The 22,603-nt window shown below is 38.2% G+C and overlaps 1 protein-coding gene across 5 annotated transcripts in view; it reads right to left on the bottom strand.

The window, feature by feature from the left end:
* Nucleotides 1-2,460: 2,460 nt before the first annotated feature.
* The window catches only part of Satb1 (SATB homeobox 1), a 74,440-nt gene continuing 54,297 nt past the window's right edge, over nucleotides 2,461-22,603 (bottom strand). For 4 of the 5 annotated variants that reach the window (XM_023715744.1, XM_004631595.3, XM_023715743.1 and 1 more), the window contains 2 exons: nucleotides 6,544-6,747; nucleotides 2,461-4,201 (listed from right to left, as the gene is read on the bottom strand). In XM_023715744.1, the coding sequence (XP_023571512.1) occupies nucleotides 3,689-4,201; nucleotides 6,544-6,747 (717 nt within the window). In that variant the 3' untranslated portion in view covers nucleotides 2,461-3,688. The remainder of the gene's footprint in view (nucleotides 4,202-6,543; nucleotides 6,748-22,603) is intronic. The other variant, XM_023715746.1, reaches the window with a different exon arrangement.

The following is a 22,603-nucleotide window of genomic DNA, read 5'->3' as shown; positions in this document are numbered from 1 at the left end:
GATCTTCCTTTAGACATTAATTCCAAGCTATTTTTATTTAACATATGGTATTGTTAAACAGGTATAATATTCTGAACAGTTGCCTTCTACCACATTTCTTTAATAAAGGTATAATGTATCAAAATGTGCATAAATAGGTCGGAGTTCAGCTTTTATGAAGACATGCAACTACTTAGTGTTTACATTAAAAGGGCTGCCTCAGAACACCCAATCCACAGTATTACCCCATAAAGAGTAAAAAATATGTATTTGTAAGGTAGACTTATCAATATTTCCTTATAGTTTTGATGACTAATAGTTTGGACTTCCCTTGGTTTCCACACCATCATGCAGATTTCTGGCTTGCCTTAACACGATAGTCCTACTTTTGTCACTATTATTAGATAAGTGTACACATTTTAATTTCTTCTCGAAAATATCACCAGGCAGTTCAGAATATCTCATTTATTGAAAATACTGTGACAATCAAGGACCTTAATACCAGCCAGATGTTAACAATGGGAACAGGGCAGGATTTAATAATGGAATGTATGGGATTCTCATTTTTACTGATCCATTTAAATGTTTTCTACTCAAGCTATATACTTTAGGTAAACACAGATATAGTTATCACTACTTAGGAAAAAAAGAAAAACTAGCCTTAAGCTCAGAATTCCTTAAGAGTAAATGCTACTCAATACACATCTTATATATAGTATGTACAGACTTTATCAAGTGCCACACAACTAGGGCACGCATATTAGTTACCTTGGTTTTCAAAGGTTATGTGTCAACTCTGCATATTGTGTGGCAAGAAGATCCTATCAACATTATTTTTTGCATAATGTGCAAGTATTATATGGCCACAGAGTGTAATACAAATTAGTGGCAAAGTGCTGAGTGAAGGAATCCATGTCAGATTCAGATGCACAAGGTTGAATATTACCCGTAAACTACCTGACTCTGCTAAGGTCTCTAACAGCACGAAGCACTAGATTAGATCACAGGCCCAGTTAAGAAAATCTCTGAAATACTTGGGACACAATGAAGCTTCTTAAAGGAATTTCAGGCAACAAACAAGAGGGCTGCCAAGGGCGCTAAGTGACACTGGGGGAAATAGGATGGAATTTACCTGGTTGAATCTTCCAAACCTGCCGTCTTCCCTGAAAATAATCTTGCTTGTGCCATCGTGGCCAGTGTTATTAACATGCGCTTTACACTGAAGAACAAAAACCATGCTGACTTTAAAATGTTAAAAAAATATATCTATACCTAAGTGGTAATTTTAAAGCAAAATTGAACTTTAAGATTCATTTCGTTGAAAACATTTCAAAAGGAATTTGTTATTAAAAATGTAAAATTGTACTTGCAAGCCTATTTCTTCCAAAAATTTATTAAATTTCCCATCTATTTGACACCTTATGTTAAGTGTTGGACTGATTTTACAGAAGAGATCAATTCTACTTGATGCCAATCTAAGCCTTTTCTCTTGAACTTAGCGGAAAGATACATTTTTAACTTAATGGTGTACTAGTTTCTATTTTAATACATGAAATTTAGTCGCTATTTTCTTAATTCAAATTCTGTTGGCTCAAATGATTACTTTTCTGAACTCTAGCAAACAAATTTTAGAGTGTTTGCCTCATAAAAAGCCTTCAGGGAAGCTGAGCTTTGAAAGTAAATGGAACTTCCAAGATGTATCTAAGAGTTCGCAATGATCCCATTTAGTTTAAGGAAAAACACCATGTTAATGTCCAGTTGCCTACCAATGAGCACCCTGGCATCTGGGGAATGGTAGGCAAAAGGACAACTACACAGCCAGATCTCCAGGAGTCCAGACACCTCTCCCCTCTAAGGATCTGTAAGATGACAAAGCAAAAGTTAAAAACAAGACCAACCACTGCGAACTACACTGGCCTGCATCCTTTCTGTACTCATATTTACTAAGGTTTTATGTTGCACAAATTTTAAAGACTGCAATGAAATTCCAAGTATGTTATTTTCTTCATGTCATTCTTACAGTTAAGACATATGCAGTGAACTGAGTTACTTTTATCTTAAAACAATGCTAGCTAAAAGGTTTTAATACTTTCAATTTTTCCCCTATTTTGTTACTATTTAATGGCCTTTAAAAATACACCTTAAGGAAAAGTGTTGCCATACCTGGACTGTGAAACAAAAGCAGATGAATCAATTCTAATTAACTATTAAAGACTAGAATTATGTTCCTGTTGGAGTCTTCATTGTCCTATCTGTTTATTAAGCAAAATGTTACCCCCAAACAGGTTATCACTGTCACTATAAAATTTCATACTAATTAAAAATGAGCATGTTTGTGATTTCAATTTACAGTGTTCCAAGTGACTTTTCAGTTGTTCTTTTTAAAATCAGTAAAATATCTTCAAGTATTAACATGCATCTAAATGAGGGCCATTCTTTGTGATAGCTACTTCACATAAGCAGACAAACCCTACTATGTCATACCATACAAACAATTTTAATTGTGTAGTTACAGTCAATAACCACTCCTATTCAGAACATTTCTGCATAAAGAAAATTGTGATACACTTATAAAAACAGCCAGCTGTAACAAAATAGCTGGTGTTTTCATAGCCATAAACTCATAAAAAAGAAATACACCTTTATACAGAAATTTTATACAGATGTAGCTTTAAAATTGATTGTAAACCAAAGGAAGACACATTGCAAACATCAATTATTTTCACATTAATTGCATAATTTTCTAAGGTGATCTATTAGTTTATTTACCTAAGCTTATTTGCATGATAGTAAAAATTGCATACAACAGTAAGAGTGAAGCTTATAGTATGAATTGCTTGGATAACATAGAGCACTTTTTATAGGCAACTGTGTAAAGCACATTTTCTCTATTTAAAACTTTTAAGACACTTTGTTTTACTGCCCATCAAAATACATTTATAAATAGAAAAGAATTAGTATGGTAACAAGAGAAGCAATATTGCATTTAACGGAAACTTCCAAAAAATTAATTACAACATGACGCTGCAGGATCTACAAATAAATAATGAGGACTAAATCATGATTCACATTTTCTTTTCTTTTTTTTTTTAAAAAAAATTGTAACAATGAGAATGAAAAAACAATTACAGTGAACTTTTATTCCCAAAATAAAAACAAATTTGAATTACGGCAGTGCCATATAATACAAGGCATTTGTTGGCATATGTCATCTTTAAACTGCATTCCACAGTCTATAGTTCTTTTGTAACATACAATAGAGTAGCAAACTCTTTTTTTTTTTCTTTTTTAAAATAAGGGGCGCATTTTCAAAGATCAGTGTGAAGTGTTACAGAAAGAACTGAAGGATAGGAAATCATAATCACAGAAGTTATAATGCTTGTTTGAGGCTCCAGAATAATAATAATTTAAAAAAAAATCTCTGGTATCATGCTTATGGGGTACACGCCTTGGTGCCCCCCCAGAACACAAACTTTAATACCAAACAATCCTCGATGCTTCACCTGGGACTGCCACGCAGTTTATAAAACAGAGTAAAACTTTTAGTGCAGTCTGTACTAGCCTTTCCCAACTGTTCTGCTTGTGCAAGTTTCTGACGATTCATTGGCCAAACAATGAACAACAAAGGTTTTCTGAACAAATACAAGATGGACTTTCATTTTATTAGTAAATACCAGTGGCACTGTTGAATGAAAATAATACTTTAATCTCAGTCTTTCAGATCAGCATTAATGTCTGTGTTTCCTTCCACGGATAGCTCTTCTTCTAGCTTCACCGAAAAAAGGGTGTTAGCATTTTTATCTAGGACACTCTCTTCTAAATCCTTAAGCAACTCCTCCTCTTTATATTCCGCCACATCCACCTCCAGCCCGGAGTTGTCCTTCAGCTTGCCATGGTGCTTCAGGTAGTACCGCTGGTTCTGGAAGAACTTGATGATGGTATACTTGGGGAGGTCGAGCTGGGCTGACAGAGTCTGGATAGCTTCCTCATCTGGGTACAGGCCCACGTCTTGTATAAAGCTCTGGAGGATGCCCAGAGCTTCTACTGAAATTTTGGTTCGTGGCCGGGTCTTCTGCCGGTTCTCCTCATCAGACTCGGCGGGTGAGGCCACCGTGGGCTGCCGCGGGGGAAGCCTGGGGCCTGCCTGCGCCTGGGGCTGGGGCTGCGGCTGCGGAGGGGCCGGGGGCTGCTGCTGTTGCTGCTGTTGCTGTTGCTGCTGCTGCTGCAGAAAAGAAACAAGCAATCAGAGCTCTGCTCTCCTGGCATCGCACACAGAGCTGTCTAGAATTAGAAAATACGCACTCAAGAGTCACACAGACCCAGTAGCTTCTTTAACAGAAAGGAAGATTCAGGGTGAAAAGTCAGGCCAGCATATGGCCCATGCCATTTAGGAAAAAAAAAAAGAAATCAAAATGACACGAAGTAGCTAGACACCAATTAGCACAGCTTTCAGGGGCTCCCGTGCTTGCTTATCCGCATCAGTGGCCAGCAGCAGAGGAGAAAATTCAGTGCTCTGGAGATGGGACACACAAACTCCACCAGGACATACCAATCAAGGGCAAAGAGGGCAAATTGATGTAAATAATTAACACAGATTTGAAATGAAGATTGAGAAGCAAAGATTTCAAAGACATTTTACAGAGGTGAGCTACAGAACCACAGAGGAAGAAATTGGTGTTCTGTCCCCTTTTGTCAGACGGCTCAACCACTGGGCACAGACAAAAGCGAAGCACCTGCTCCCGCTCAGCACTCTGTCTCACAAGTCCGAAGGACGGTGGAGAGGCTCACGTTTGTGAATTTTCTATCAGACAGTTCCAATGAAATACACTCAATTCCTTTTCAAATTGCACTAGGCTGACTTTCATGGTTTTTTTTCTTAAGCAAAAATAAAGGTTGAATCCAAACGACGGCTAGCAAATTGTTTTGTCTATAGGAAACTCAGATGTGATTAGGATTTAAATTTAGTGTATATACTTTCTCATAATTAGTGTCTGTATACGTGCCGTAATTTCCATGCACAATTATACATAACAAATGTGTGACACAGCCATCTACTACACACTTGATATCCATAATTCTTATCAGCAAAGTAAATCGATCTGAATGTAGAGAAGATTACAGTTGCACTATGCCTAAGCATTTCCTTTTATCCCCCTAAGAAGCAATTTTATTAAAAAACAATTTACATTTCCAAACAAGCACAATTTTTATTACTTAACATATATCTTTCTTTTCTTTCTTTGTTTTTTGCTAAAACAGTAAGGTTTTCAGGCTTTCATGATTATTTTAGAGCTTGATATCCTCAGGGATTCTCTCTTCCAATTTGTTTTATTTTTAATATATACTCAAAGATATTTTTTTCCTGGTGGGTGGGTGGGTGGGTGGGTGAAGGATGGAGATATATGTGAGTGTGCTTTGTGTGTGTGTAGTTTCCACAACAATATCAAGAAATAATATAGGCGACTGAGCAAAGAGTAGAATTTTAAGGATGCAGAAAGGAGAAAGCTAAATACATCCCTTGGGGCTAGGGAGATAGCTCGGCAGAATAAGCACTTGTCTGGTAAGCACAGGGTCCTGAGTTCAATCCCCGGTACCACAAAAAAAATCATCTCTTTGACAGAAATAAGCTAGATAGCTCACATTGAATTAGAACATACCTTCTAAGCTACTAAGGACACAGAAGTCCCAACAAAGCTCCTGGTCCCAGCAGGGACGATCCCACCATGGATGGACAGGGACGCGCTCCATGAGAGGACACATGGAGCAACAGGCTGGGTCTGCTGGGTCCTCATGTGGGTCTCTGGCCACAGCTGTGCTGAATACCTTTGCATCCCTTCAGAATCTCTGAAGATTCTGGCCAAGGGTGCCTGTCTTTATGCTACCTGGTCCCTGTCCTGCTGGCACAGGTAACGTGCCCGCTCACCGGGTAGCAGCACCAGGCCGCCATGCAGGGGTCAGCAGGCCTGGCACATGAGCGCTTCTGGATGTTCCTTTCCCAAGCACGGTGGGAGAGGAGTTCGAAAGGACAGGCAGACGGACATGACTCACCCCTCACTTGCACTCTGAGGGTGCAGGGCGACTGCAAGCTCAAGGGAAGGTCTAGGAGTTTAAAGCAGGAGTCTACTCAGGTTTCCTCCCCTCTCTGAACAGAATCCAAGACATAAAATTGTGATTCTACAAATTTTCTGTACCGAACAGCAATAAGTCCTTTCTTTGGGGGCAGGAAGTATTAAAAAATAGGTGGTTTAAATTCTGGTTTTTGAAAGCAAAAGATTCCTAAGCATTCACAGACAAATCCCAACACTGACAACATACTTGCCGAACAAGAAGTCCAAGAAGGGAGCATCTGCCACCTGGGGGGGGGGGGGGGGGCTCAGCACCCGTGCTGGGGAAAGTCTGTTAATTTTCCTTTCATCCCCTTGAGCAAGATGGTCATATATTGTTATCTTTCACAAAAAAAAGCCTATGTTTAGACTGGCAGGAAGGAGAGGAACGCTGTTTTCCCTGCTAAGTTTAAAGCTTTATTTACTTAGTGCTGTATTGAATTGGCCAAGGTAAACGAACCTGAATCTGCTCTGCCGGAACATGGATGATGTGGGGCGGCCTGTCGCCATGGTGATGCACCGCACTGCTCTCCTGTTCATAAATGGCATCCCGCTCTGGCTGAGGAAGGCTGAGGAACCTCCGGATCATGGACAGGTTCTCCCACAGGGTCCTGTTCTCAGGTGAAGGATCCTCCTTCCAGCGTAACAGCTCACACAGCCATCCCTTTGAGACAAGGAAATAATAGGTGAGACCATGCTTACGGGCAGGGGACTGGCGTTCCCCATCAGGAACTAAGAAGGAAAGACCCTGTAAGTTTACTTTTCCGTATCTTCACAACACTCCAATCTGCTTAAATTTTTTTCTTCTTAATCTGTTAGAAGGGATAGCTATGGCTGTTGAAAAAGCAGGCTCTATGCCCAAGTGTTCAGATTTGTACCTTGAAGGTCAAACATTATTTTTCACACTCCAAATACAAGAGAGTATTTACCATGGATGCTGCAATATGTGAAATGGGAGAAAAGCAGAGAGCTGAGTCTTTACTCTTGCCAGACCTTCTTGTCTGATGGTGGCCACATAAAAACATTGAAGGCACTGAAGAGGAGGCAGAGTGGATTTTAGGAAATTTTTCTAAAAGGTGTTTCCAACTGTCCACTTTTTGCAGCGGAAAGAGAACTGTGTGAAAATTTGTATTTGTGGGGGGGGGTGGGGAGGAAGGGAAAGAGAGAGACAGAGAGGGAGGGAGGGAGGGAGGGAGGAGAGAAAGAGGTGGCGGGACATGTGCGACTGGCTGAGCATACCCAGTGTTCTGTTCGGACAGAAGGTTCGTAGAAGAGGCACGGAGGCCTGCCCATTTACCTGAACAGCCTGAACGCCAAGGATCTGCTCTTGGGGAACTCGACCTGAGATAAAGGAGTTTCTTGGTGATTTCATTAAGTTAGCTTCATGTGAATGGACAGAGCAGTGTCTTCAGTGACCTGATTCTAAGATTTAACTAGGGAGGTATATATATGGATTACTGCGTGAGGAGACTGAAGCATAGTGTGAATTTTCTTTCTTCCTCAAAGAGAACCAACTAGAACATCCTCTGGCTGTACCAAGTGAAAAGCACCCAAGTCTGTTCTCCCTAAAAAGGCGAGAGACTGCAGAAGAAAACCTGGAGACGGACACAGTAGATCCCCACATACTAACCGGTGACAGAGACTGCTGCTGAAACTCGCAAGATCAACTAATTTTACTAAGAGTATGAGTCTCTAACCAACCTGTCCTCTAATTAAACAGATACACATATGGGGACGGTCGTGCAATCGTGCACTTATTCAATGCCACTAAATATCTACTTTAAGGTGAAGAGAGCAGGCATTAAAAGATTTTTCTGAAAGATATTGGCTAAACAAAAATTTTTTTTAAAGTGATGACAGTGTTACTGAGCAAGTTTCTCTTCTTACTGCAGCAATTCTATGCTTATTCCCAGATTATGGTAAATAAACTCAATTTATGTGAACACAGTATTATTCACCTAACAGAAATTGAGTATTTGAAGCACCTATTTATGGTGCCCTGGAGACACTTATTTAGTGCTTATGAGTAAATATTTGCTATCTGGATTAAGCAATGAAAATATCATATATTTTCATACATAGGCAATTTTGTTACACTTCTAAATTTTACTGCTGTGTAGGTTTTAGATACATGTCTTTCTATAGGCCTGAATATTAACTGTGATGAAGAATACTTTCTCTTTCCCCCCTCTACATCCTTTGGCTATGTCCACCGAAAGGACCCCAAGAAGCCTGAGCACAGCACATCAGACAATTTTATTTACCTTTCAAGAGAAGTTAGAAGGTTCACCAAGAGCAGAATAGAAAAGAAGCTTTTTAAATTAGCTAGTATTCTACTAGTGCAATAACTGTTTAAACAGTGAATGTCTGTATTTTTTTTTTTTTTTTTTGGAAATAAATGGCTGTACCTAAAAATTGCTAGAAGTTAAATTAAGAATGATTCATGGAAGAAAAGCTTGGAGAGAACTGAAAAATTCCAATAATTTTTTCACATCCTTTAGAGACTTTTAAAAGTAATGTAGAGATCAGTTAAGACTTGGATATATGTGAAAAAACATGTGGATCACAGATGTTCTTTGGAAAAGAAAATCATTAGTTCTTTTAGAAGGGCTAATAATGACAGCTAATTCCTAAACAATCATACTCATGCTGCTTTAACAAATATTTCAGAAAAAGAACCCCGACTCATGCAACAAATATTTTGTGAATGTTGTCACTTCTGCATCTCTATACTTGTAAGACAGATTCTTATTTTTATTAATTGCCCATGACTAACATAACATTTCCAGTAGTTTGCTATTAACCTCTGCCCTTAAATAATACTTCTAATTCCTTATCTAAAAATAATGTGATGAATTACAAGTTGCTTGAAGCACGTCTCTGCTAGCCTTTTAAGAGACATGATGATTTTAGGAGACTGAAATCAGATGCTTAGGAAAAAAAAAAAAAAATTCAACGGTGCAGCTGGGAACTGTTCCACAAGGGTATTCCAAAACATAAAACACAAAGTGTGTGCTCTGCCTGATAGGCAGAAATCTTACAAAATAATGGGAAAAAAAGGAAATAATGGAAAACAAATATTTTCACACATTACTTCTTTGTCAGCTTGGGATACAATGGCTCATTCCCAATCCGCACTGGCAAAAGTAAGATTAATTCATTCTAATGCTATTAAAACATTTTGCAATACGCTCTTTCAAATCCTATCAATTGTAACTCTATTAATGATCACAAGTAATTAATCTATGTTATACAGGAAGTGACTAGAAAGCCAAATTCTTTCTAATTCCCTACTCTCTTTTAGGTTGGTTTTCTGTAAGAGATATTGTTAAAGCAAATAAACTCAGACAACATAGAGGTCAGAACATTTGCATTATCTGACAAATAAAAATGAACAACTCCCCCAAGTACTGTCCTGGTTTAGAACAGTAACTGTACAGACTTACTCGGGCTAAGAGCTATAAGAAAGAAGTACTCTGCTTCAAAATGCGAACATCACTTTTTAAGAGCAGTCACTGGGACTTGATGTACTTTAAAATCTGAGGCAGGCGGAGTGGGAAACTACTCTCAAGATTAAATTAGATCACAACTGTCTTCAACAGCCGAGACAACAGGAGACTAACAATATCCTTAAAATAACAAGACCCATCCATTCTCAGAAAACTAAAATGGTACAAGGAACAACCTAAACTTTAAATGGAGTAAATTTGCCAAGCATCGTTACACTGCATATAAAGAGGGCAAAATATAAACAGTAGCCACATGTAAATAAATTAGTAAAACTTTCAGGATGTTACTTTTCAAACTGACAAAGTTTAATTTGACACCTTCTGTTCTAAACCCTTTGTTTCTATTCAAAATCACGCCTTGAGCTGTTGCTATCAATCACAGCACTCCCTCTATTACTTAAAAAAACGGGCATGGACCCTGAATAAGCTGAAAATGCCATGCAGATGAATTCTGAGATAATATGTTCAAACCTGTTATATACAACACAAATCCTGTAAAGTTATGTATTGTAAACCTACATTTATTGGGAACTAAAAGTCTTAAATCCATCTGCCACAAAGGAAATACTGTTATGTACTTTATAGTAACCAAGAACCATCTGCAAACGTCTTGCTACCATTGTAAGCAAGAAAGTGGTGCAAAAGATGCTAAACCTAAAACTGAAATAAATACCATTCTTTCCACTGGTTGTGGTTAGGGTCCTATTAAGGAAATGTAAGACTAAAATTCAAAAAAAAAAAAAAATGGAAAAGAGAAAATGTAGATGGCTGCCAAAGTAGTACGGCAAAAAAGCAAAACAAACTCAATGACAACACAATGGCAATTTATTATGGTCCATGAAACACATGACTGTATGCTCATTTTAAAGGAAAAATTAGCAGTTCTAAACTCAATATTCTAATGATGTGCTGTACTGACAGAATCTTGTTGTACCACATTTAAATAAAAATCCTGGCACCTTCCTCTTTCAGCTGTTAATTTCCAATCAAACTCCTCTCTGATTTCCACTCTACTCTTTTTAGAACAGTTAATGCAAGTCAGTTCGCTTCCAACACTGGAACAGATACGGGCTGCACAATGACTTTACTTGAGTCAGGGAAGCAATCTAACAAATTAATTTCTTGTATCTATGACACCTCTCACACAGAAAGAAAGGACTCTTGCAGGGCCTGGTCCGTGACAAAGCTGCAAGTTAATGACATGAGTTTTCAGGGGAAAGTAGACATTAGTAATCTCTGAGGGGAGAAAAGTCATTTAATGTAATATACATATATGTATATATTATCATTATGTACATATACATTTTAAAACTAAGAGCTATAAAAGGAGAAAGAAAATGACAAATAATTCTTGCTGCAACTAAGAAGGAAAAACACATTTTAAAACACAGAATGGTAATTTGAGTTCTAAAAAGCAAAACATTTTATAGACTGTATTTATTCCCCTCCCCCTTATCTTTTATGTGTTATTTGCAGGAGTATTTTATTCCAATCTCTGGGGCATATAGTATAATAATATATGATATTAAGAGAAATCAATCTAAATAGGAAAGTATTTGATACAAACATTTTAGTGGAAAGCAAGAATTACATTTTTGCAAGTAGCAGGAACAAGGATTAAGTACATAATCCATTAAATAGTACTTCTAACAAAAATTTCACTATTGTAGACTGAACTACACTAGGCATTCTGAATGAGTACATTTTCAACAACTAACCATAAAGCTAGCAATTTATCATTCAGCAAATAATTTTCTACTTTTAAAAGAATCTGTAAGTGTTACTTATGCTAATGAAGATAGTTTTTAATCTGCCCACAAACATGCTAATAGAGGGCAATTTTTTTTTTTTTATTTACAAAGCTGTCGGCACTCAAGGGTAATTTCGTATCAGTGTTCTATAAACCCAGGGAAAATGGGTTCTAATTGTCACAGTTATCAAATCCTTCACCTTTAGCATAACGGCTTAACAGTATCATGGAAGACGCAAAGTGACTAATGACGTTTTAAGCCAACCCTTCAACACTATAGAAAGGTTCCATTTTCACATCTTTTATATTTTATACATACTGCAACAGAAATTTAAGCACGTTATTTGGGTGAGCCTTTATGCAGACAGTCAAGCCCTAATGGAAGAACCACCCCACTTCTGCGTGTGAGGCGTGAATGCTTCGTGAAGAACCCTGACACTTAGAATGGTGGGCAACAAAACACCAGCAAAGCAATACTGAAAGCATTCTAAATTATTTACTAGGTTAAAAGGGTGAAATGATACTTTAAATACATCAAATTTCATCATCTAGGTCATTTTTTGGTAGCAAAGTGGTATTGATCTTTCCAAATGCTTAAAATTAACTATTTTCCAGAAGGTCATTATTTGATTAAAGGCATTAAAGATGAAGGCACGAAGTGATGTACTTTTTCTTCCCTCCCATTCAAATCATCATATAATTTAATAAAAACGATCCCATCATGTCCTGTAATAAAAACGCTTGTCTTAAGATATTGTTCTTTACCTAACATATTAACCTTTAAATGTTATGAAGTTCTTTAGAAGGAAAACCTTTGCTAAAGCAGATTATTGTATAACGTAATGAGAGGCCCCCACCATTAACATTAATAAAGATACATGTTCTTCTCTATGGAATTAGTAGGAAATGCATTAATCTTTCTCTCCAGTTTAATAACATCTACTTTGTGTAAAGTGAAAGGAATCTCAGCGGGCAGGGCAAGAAGGCAAGAACTTTTCCCACTAAGTTAACACGGGTCTTATTAAAGAAAACACGGAAAATGAATTTGAACAGGGACGTACCAGTAAATGCAATTTCCATTCTAAAAGCAGCACATCACACCTACTGCTTTATTGAAAGATGAGTCTTAAAGAGAAATACAGTTTAAAAGGCTAAAGCGTGTGCATGTGTCCATGTAACTCAATGTATTCCTTTCCACAGCATGGTTTCTAATACTTGCATTTCCTATAAAGAAGGAAAACTAATAAAAGTATTTTAAATTGTTACTTTTTTTGGCACTAGGAAGGGAATCCAAGACCTTGCACATGCTAGCAAGGACTTTTATTCCTGAGCTACATCCCCAGCCCAAATTGTTACTATTTTAAACTCCTACACTGTTTATAAACTCTCCTCAGATCCTTCAGTTTATTTAAAGGACTCGATATTTAAATCGAAATTCTGTGGGTTTCTATATTGGGGTAATAATAGGAAATGGTTTTCCAGAAATTTCTCACTGAATAAAATTTGCCACTTTGTCAGTAAGAGGTTAAACAATTCCAGCAGTTTCTAGAGGTTTATTATTAGCATAAAAAATAATGTTTACACAACACAGGGAAGTTTCCATTAAAATTTAGTGAAGAGTCACATTGGTAAATGATCTTTATTTTTCAGTTTCACTTAAAATTTAATCAGATAAAAAATGAAAATCATTTGTTTGCTATAGTTTTTATGTTTACCTCTTTTCTACTTCCTCTGAGCCACTGACTTTAGGGCACATATAAATATGGTAGTTTTTCTTTTGCTACAAATTGTTTGGCTCATAACAAGATTATCAAATGACAACCTGGCCAGAGGAGATACAAATGGGTCTTACTCTTAAAGACTGTCAGAAAACGGAATCTCACATTTTAAAGAATAATCTCAGAAAGAATTTCAAAAGGAAAAAAGATAAAAATATGAAATAAACTATGTATTAAGCTAGCAAGAAGATAATCTCTTAATTTGATTCAAACAGAGGTTTTCCAAAGAAGGCCTCAATTTTATTTCCAAACATTACATTTGGAAAATGCCTGATTTATTAGTTCCATACATATACTTCCAAGCTGTTTTCAGGATGGTTTCTTCAAAGCTGAAACCAAAATCCTGCTTGTACGTCTGAATCTGAATATGAGCTTTAATGAAGAATGTCTTACCTGTTTTTTTCTTTCTCAGCCAAACATGTACTTTTTTTTATCACCTGAATTTCAATGATACCATCTTGCTCCTGTTTTACTTTTACACACTCTACCTTCACATTACAACTCATTTTTCTCCTCATTCTTCATAGGTGGTATCACTTAAGAGCAAAAAATAATTTCCAAGTTTCCTGCCACCACATTTTTATCAATTTTAGCCTCCACTCTGTCAGTAAGAGCTATTCACTTCCTACTGTTCTGCCCACTACACTGGGGCATCTGCTCCTTGAATCACTCCCGGAAGTATCCAACACTCTTATGTTATTTCCCAACAGAAATTTGTTTTGATTTCTGAACAGAAAAGCTTTTAAGCAAGCACTCTTAACATACGGGGAAAGCACAGGACAGTAATGGTGAGAATAGCTTTGATGAACATAGAGCCAGTGTTATCTTAAGAGTTCCTGTAATTACTAGGAAAATAAATTAATCTGATGCTCAGTTTGGTCTGTGGATCTTGTTGATAGGTAAACAGAAGAGCTGCATTAAGTTTCCTTGAATTCCCTTAACCATCTTGGAGATGCTGGTAGAGATGGGATCCCAGGAGATAGACAGGTAGATGGATAGATAGAAAGATACAGATATCGTGCCTCTCCACCTCCAAACTGTCCATCCCTGTTCTCCTGCTCAACTTGACTCCCAGTCAACTTGACTTATTAGCTTCCCAATAAAGGGAAAAAGCTGATCCTTTCCAGGGCTGCTTTTCAGGCAGTTGTACTTCCACCCCAATTAGGAGCTGCCCACCATTCCCCTCCCGATTCTGTTCTCCATTCTTCAGCCGGCTTTCATGGGAAAGGCTGTTCTCCTAAGCGGGGAGGATGTAAGTCTCCCCCCCACCAATACTGGGGATTGAACTCAGGACCTTCTTATTCTACTGAGCTATCTCCCCAGCCTGGTCATATAAGGCTTTACTGGAGAACAGTGGAACTGACCTGACTTTGAGGGCAGGCAATATTTATGCAGAGGAAAAGGCTGAATTAGCACGTTGCTGGGAAGAATACCCAAGCCACTTGATTTTGTATCGACTGTGCCTTGCTCCACATTTCTGCTCTGATTAACTCTTTACCATACTTGCTTGACTTACTGTAACCTCTTGTCTTATCTACTATACTTCAAAGGCCTACTGAAATACTGGGTTTTAATTTGAATACCCATTCAACCACTTAATAGTTTTGCAACCCTGGGCAGGTAACTCAAACTGTCTAGACTTCAATTATCTCCACTGTAAAATAGTTTAATTTTACTACCTAATTCATAGACTAGTGAAAACTGAGCCCAGCTATGGAAGAGGTCTGGCTCATGGTACCAGTGGCATGAGCATCACCTATTATTATTATTATTTTTTTGTTATTTTTGTCATCAGGACACTTGCTTCATCCCAAAAGATCTAAAAAGTTAATGCAAATAAACCAAGTTACCACCTTCCAATCTAAACCCGGCATGTTCCTCCCACACCACGCATATCTCTTAGGTGTATAACATCTATCATTCACCTAGTCTGGAAATGTATTTGCAGTATAAACTGGCATAAGCTTTCTGAAGTGCCATGTAAAAAATGTTCAACGTAGACACATCTAGCAATCAGCTTTAAAACACAAATACCTCTTTTAATCCAATAATCGTACTTTTGAAAGTTTATTCTAATGAAATGATAATGAAAGACATATACAAGTACTTAGTACAATAAATTTACACTGGCATTATTTGTGGAAGCAACAGTGGAAAGTGACCTACATGTGCTTCAATATAGAACTAATGATAGAACATGGGAATAAATATAAGACATATATGCACAAACATACGTAGCTTTATACCCATAAATATTTTTTGTTTGGTACTGAGAATCAAACTCAGGACTTTGTGCTTGCCAGAGACAGGTGCTTGGGCCACTGAGCCATATCCCGGGCCCTACATCCATTAACTATATACAAGAGTATATGTGTGCATACAGAGAGCCTACGAGGATAGTAAAGCAGATATTTAGTCTTCTTCCTTCTGCTTGTTTTCTAATCTCTCTATGGTGACTAGTACTGCTTTTATAGTAAGTATATAGCAATTGCTTTAATTAAAAATCAAAATGTTCTCTGTTTCATCCACAGTCAATCACAATTTGCTATCTACTGTACTGCTTTGGAACTTTTCTTGGACTTGCCCTTTCCTTTCCCCTTTCTTCTCTTTTCCTTGTGCTCTGGTCCAGTCCTTTGGCACCATGTTCCATGCTCCAGTGGTGACAATCTATTCTGCCCCACCCTCAACCCTGCCATTTGAGTTACACAGACTCCACAAACAAACATCAATCCCTTTCAGCAGCAACTTCTTTTCCTTCACCAAGCAGGCCTGGCGGAAACACCCCGAAACTCGTACTCCAAAGGGCCATAACACTGAAGGGCCAGAGAAGGATACAGAAGTGGCATATTCTGAGTCAATGGGTGGTGGGCAACTGTGTATTTTTCTGTAATTCCTGAGGGCTCAGTGGATGTAGAGGAGCAAAGTCCCACAGCATGAACTCAAACTGACGTTGCCCCATTTTAAAGAAATATAGCTCAAAGCAGTGCTATTTCCTAAGTTTAAGGAGCAGTGCCACACCGACAAATGCTTCTGTCAAAAGCAAATAAATGCCTGTGATCATTTTAGAAAGAAACTGAAGGGGCTGGCTAGGAGTACAGCTTCACAGTACAGTGCTTGCCTAGCACACATGAAGCTTTGAGTGTGAGCCTTAACCACTGTTCAAAAGGGGAAAAAAAAAAGCTGGAGATGGGAAACTTTTTCCCAAATCCCTCAACTCACATATATGTGCCTTCAAAGTGAATTTATTATGTTGCTTCCTAAAGTCACTGTTAAAAATTGCAATATTTATTTTCTTATTCAAAATTATGAAAATCATTTAAGGAAAAACGGCTGAACATTTGTTTTTGTCAAGTGCAAAAAATTATAAAAATAAGAACTCACAAAATTGAGTAATTTTTAGGTGATGATTTACCTATTTGTTTGCTTACAAAAATAATTACTAATACTGTAGGTTGTTTTAAACAAATATTTCTACACTGCATTTTTAATTAATTCGTATACAACTTTTCAATACTGCAGGTATCTTCTAAAATGAACGATACTCTCTATTACAAATATTTAGGGGCTGAAATTTAAAATTCTAAATCTTTCCTCTGTGAGGTTCTAGGAGAGATAACAAAGAATTTTCAGAGTAGGAAAAGGCAATCTGGGATTGTAAAAGTTATGGGAATCTTCTCCTAAGAGGAACAATCGGGCAGGGTCATTATGTGTTCCCAACTTGCTTATGATTCAACACCACTTTGTGTTACAAAACCACATCATTTTATCCATTATACAAATCTGCTAATCAGAAGTTGGCTTAATTTGAGACCCAAATCTGGTGCTTCACAAGTAGGCATTAAAAACAGACGTAAATATTTCTGGAAGTATCATGTGGCTCCTGGTGGTTAATAGCTGGGTCATAATTTTACCAATAAGAGGAGACAAGGAAGGCTGCCGAGGCTGTGCAAACACAGCCTCAGTCACTCCTCAGGAGTGAGATGCCCCAGGGGGAGAATGGCAGAGGTGGGCTCTGACCCTACTCTGTCACCTGGGTCCCCTCCAGCTCCTCTCCCACTGTCTGACACAAACCCTCAAAAATTATGCTGGCTTTTGTGGGGGCAAAACTGTGAGAAGATGAAATCTGCTTCCGAATCTTTCTGTCTTTCCACAGACACCACGCAGCGCCACCAATGCGCCAGCTACTATGCAGGCAGAGAGATGTGGGAAACCACTAAGGGGGATCCGTCCCTCAGGGCTTCCTCCTTACTAGTGAGCTAAGCACTGCCTACGCTTCACACTGGAGTTGATATAAAGGCATAATTTAATTAGCCACAGACTTGCAGTTGAGGGTGGAGGCATTCTCTCGTGATCTGGTATTATAGGTAGGTATCGGAATGCTGAAGAAAAGAAAAGCCAGGAAGTTTCTGTTTCCAATGGTGCTGCAGGGATTGTTACCTCTGTATGACACAGACTGAAGGGCAACTGAGAAATCAGCACACCAAAAAGCAAATCTTTTTTTAAATGTTTCCCAGGTAAATTCGAGAGTTGTTTGGTTAGTAAGTTTAAAAATGTAATTTTTTTTCCTCAATACAATTTAATAACTAAGCTCATCTCTTTTGTGCCACGACCCCTCTGGGCAGTCTGTTGAAGCCTAGGGCTTCCTCTTCAGAGCATTTTACGTGCCTGAAATAAAATACGTAATACTGTAAAGAAAAGAATTACACTGAAATATGTGATAGGTTTATATGCAACTTTGATGGAAGGATGGGAACAGGAATAAACCCATCTACCAAAACTCTGTGATGTAGCTTCTTTATTAACACAGTAAATATTAAAATTGAAAAAAAGGTCTAATAGTTGCTCTGATTTTTAGTGATGAGCAAACCTGATTCTTCCAGGTATCTGCAACAGCTAACGTGATGTAAAAATACTTGTACTTTTATCGTTGCCTATGCTGATAATCAAATAAAGTGCCAACTCTTCAATTAAGAGGTTGCAGAAGATAAAGATGCATTTTTTTTTTCCACCCGAGTTCATAGTCCCCTTGGGGAAAGTAGGACACAGGTTAACTCCTGAGTGGGATGTCTGTGTTCCCACGCACATGCATGCATGTGTGTGTATACACAAACACATCATTTTTCTAGAACTTATGTAAGCTCCTAGGTTAGAAAACTTGATAGTAATACATTTATGAAACAAATTTCCATGTTTTTTGTTTGTTTTGTTCTCTTAGAGATAGGTCAGGGGCAGAGTTAGTGCCCGGCATGGTGGTTCCAGCTGTGTGCAGGGGTGCCCAGCTTTCATCCGGGTGTTTCAGCGAGACCCTGACCACGTATGTGTAGGATGGGGGTCGACAGGCCAGGTCCCCAACCCACCCAATTCTCAGGTCAACCAAAATGAGAAAGAACTGTTATCTGATTTATGTTTCAGTTCTTGATGAGATTTCATTCATAAAACAACAGTTTTGCATCTTAAAAAATGCTGACAACTGCACTAGCACATACACACCAAACTTTTTTTCTGGTTCTTTAACATAGAGAATGAGTTAATAACAATCAACGTTTAACCTGATGAACTCCATACCATGCCAGTCACTCCAAAGGCAAAGAATGTCTGTCAGGGAGCAACATTAACAAGGTTCTTCAAAGAAACATGGGCTTCCTAAATAGTAGAGGACAAAGCAACAGGGAAGACAAAGGACACAGGCAGACTGAAAACAGTGGCATCCCTATGTTGATAATCAAATAAAATGCCAACTCTTCAATTAAGGTCATGGGAAGGATGGGTACAGCTGGGAGGAGAGAGGTCTTTGCTCTACTTACTTGTCAAAGAGCAGGTGGCTAGAAAGTACATTTGCCTTTTAGACTCGAGGACCAGGCATAAGGGAATAGTGAAATGGAGGATGAAAGAGAAAAGAAACAGCAAAGATGGTACTGGGGACACAGGAAGAACACCATAAAGCCCCGAACTATCTCGTCAGCTTATGTCATAATACATATCCATGCTAAATTTAGCCAGAATTGCATTTACAAATGCAAATTTCTGTCTAGAAATTACACTTGATGGATAAGGCTCTTGTCCTTATGGTTAGGTTACCCAAGTTATTTACTCTCTTTAACCAAAATACTAAAAATCATTACCCATTAGACTATTACCCTTCCTCCAATTTCCAAACATACAAGCAAAAATTGCAAGCCAAGAAAAAAAGGCAGTTTAGACAATAACAGCTTGGCATGGACTGAGCTGCATTTCCTAATAACATCTATCTATTTGTCAACATATATTTACAGCCTTCAATTCCTTGACCTTATTGAACCGGGCATGGTGGGGCATGCCTGTAATCCCAACACTCGGGAGGCTGAGGCAGGAAGATTATCCTAAGTTCAAGAACAGCTTGGGCCACAAAGTGAGCCCAAGGCCAGCCTAAACTGTATAGTGAGACCCTGTCTCAAAAAGGCCAAAAACAAAACAAAACAAAACAAAACAAAACAAAAAAACAACTTGACCTTATTGAATGTAATTTTTTAGCCCAATCTGCATTTCATTTAAATCACCAAATACTCCATCACTGAGCCAGTATCACCCATGACAAGCGGCACTCAAGTTGGTAACATGAGTAAAACAGGTAAAGGCTTAAGGGAGACATTTGGGCGGACATTCTGCAGCAGCTGCTCAGTGCTACAGGCATCAGGTCATGAACCTGCACATCAGCGTTTCAGGGTCTGTTCTCAAATAAGCTGCTGCTCGTTTTCCTTAATGTGTTCCAAACCTCTGATCTCTCATGGCAAAACTTAGGATTCTTACTCCAGCCGTTTCTTCCTCTCTAATGTGCTATTCTTCCTTGAAAAATATCCATCCAAAAAACAAAACTAAGAAACAAAAAACACAAGCAGTTGAGAACAGACACTCAGACACTGGCTAAAAACTGACATAGGAGACTCTTGAGCAACTTTCAAAGCCCACCATGCTAGCAATCCCAATCCTGCCACAGCTTAAGCCAGATGCACTGCACAAATGGATGCAGCACATCGCATGCTCTGTATTGCCCGGATGCTGCTAAATTCCTACTAATAAAAAATGACCTTGACTCATCTATTAGATGAAGATGACCCGTCTACAGTTCATCATACACTATGAAGTGGAGTTCTGATCCTGGATTCCAACAACTCTGCTCACCAAGTGCCACCCACTAAGTAACACTTCTTGCCTATAGACCCAAATACAGCATGACCTCTCTCTCAAAGCCCAATTTCCGTTATTCAACCTCTTACGCCTTTGGGATGCAGTCCCAGACTTGCACACCTGCCAGCAGTATTTTCAATTTAAAGTATGTCCTCTTTCACACTCGTACACCTGCCTCAGTCACACACTCACCAGACCTAGAACTCCAAAGGACGCTACGTATAATATAAATGCACTTATTCTGCATTCCTGCAGTTCAAAATTTAGTTAAACAACTTGCCTGCAGCTACACAGCATCTCAGCAATGAAATCCTGGCCACCACTGTGCAAGGCCGAAGTCTGAAAGACGAAGCTCATGTGCAAGTGACCACAGAAATCATCCTGTGAGTGCGAAAAGTAGCCACCATCATTCCCTATTTGGTGTAGATCAAGAGGGAGCTTTGCCCTCTAATTCCTTTCGGCTCAGAATAGAAGCATGAGCTGTACTATACATGATGATTTCAAAATGAAAAAGACGGTGGATCCAGAAAATACTGCAGACATTAGAAGGAACCAGTTTTCCCTCCTGCATGTTTTCAGAAGAACAGCTGAGCACGGCTGAGGTGGGGTAGAAGAAAGTTAACTACATTTCCACCAAATCGTTATCTGTGATTTGTTAACACACACAGAAACTGTGCAGTTATTAGACAGGAACCTAGCAGGGCACATACGGAAAATGAAAATGCTTTCTTCGAAAAGCGAGATTCTTATACTTTAAGAAAACTTCAGAAAGATGTGCTCTTCGCTTGTACTCAGAATACTGAATGTTCTCAAACTCCATAAAGGCTACGACATACCTTAACAGCAATGCTGCTGCTTTTCCCATTCCCTTCTGATCACTAGGAGAAACAAAGAACATCAGACAGACAAAAAACTAAAGTTTACAAGCAGTAAAATTGAGAAAATGATCTTTCACATTACGGGTAAAATCTTTGATTTGCAAAGAAAAAAACTCAAGGCTCTATTTGATTGCGACCTCTACCAGTGACAAGGAAATGTGACTCCACTCAATCCCTATCCATAAAGTATCTTGTCTAGCACACAACTGTGCTACGAAAATCAGATTCTTGGGAATCCAAAAACACAAGTGACTGCAGCAGGGATTTATCCTTACTAGTTCATTGTAGGTGCCTTCACTTCAGTGCTCAGAGGATTCTGAGGCAATGTCTGTACTCAGCAGGAAAACGAGACACAGGGGCGAGGAGGGGACCGAATGAAATCTTCTGTATCACTGAATCAGGTAGAGTGAGACGGCAAAAACCTAAATGACCTAATGATTCAGCAAAGGTAGATTAATAATACACAAGGAAAAAAAAAAAGAGGAAAACGTAACTAAATCAACTACATAAATTTATTAGTAGCTTAAATAGAAGGATTCTAACTAAAAGGCAAAAAGTTTATGTTCCCTTTAAAGCAATCTCTAGGCTCAAAAGAAAGCATCACTAGGGAAAGGAGTCAGATTTTAAGTTGGAAGACAGCATGAAGCAAACAGAGAACAACCAGGTTAGGGCAGAAGAACATTTCAGTGAAAAACTACGAAACAAAGATTAAAAAGAATAATTTGAGAAAACTACTAAGCAGGAGAGAAAATGAAAATAAGACTATTCTGTGAGAAATGGCTCTCTTATCAGTCAGATAATAAGAACCATCACAGAAAGCTTCTTAACTAGGTACATAATAACTGAAGTAGTAAAACAAAAATAAAGATAAAAAGAAAAAGTGTATTTTATTTGGCATTAAAAGACATTTAACTAGGCAATAGCACCGCTTTAAGTGTTCTCTAAAGTGGATTGCAGTGAACCTTCTGCAGAGGATGATTCTAAATCAGCACTGATCTGATTTCCTTCTCTTTGCTTTAGGTTTGTACCAGCTTATTTGCCTTCTGATGGTGCGATACTTCAAGATTTTTTTTTTTAATGGTTGGATTCTTTTGAGACTGGTGATAACTTCAATCTTTTTATAGTTACCTACTGTGGCTTGTACCTTCTGTCAGGTACCTCCCACATTTTACTGGAACAGAATTCCATTCAACTTTCTCTTCTACAACAATGCTACAATCCACAGATATCTCCATGAAATAAACTTCCCCATTAGGATAATTATTGTTTGGGACTGTCTGATAAAATTTGACTGTGAAGACTAAAGTAGTAACTTTTTACTAAAAAGAAAAAAGGCAAATTCTTTTCTTTAAAAAAAAAAAAATCACATATGCCTAATCTTACAACTCTGAGAGTTTCTACTCAACCAAAAGATTTAACAGTGAAAAAATGCATAGGTCAA

This window comes from Octodon degus, unplaced genomic scaffold (assembly GCF_000260255.1).
Source record: "Octodon degus isolate 3935 unplaced genomic scaffold, OctDeg1.0 scaffold00043, whole genome shotgun sequence".
NCBI lineage: Eukaryota > Metazoa > Chordata > Mammalia > Rodentia > Octodontidae > Octodon > Octodon degus.
The sequence above is the reverse complement of the archived record's forward strand: the minus strand, read 5'-3'. Positions and strand labels throughout refer to the sequence as shown.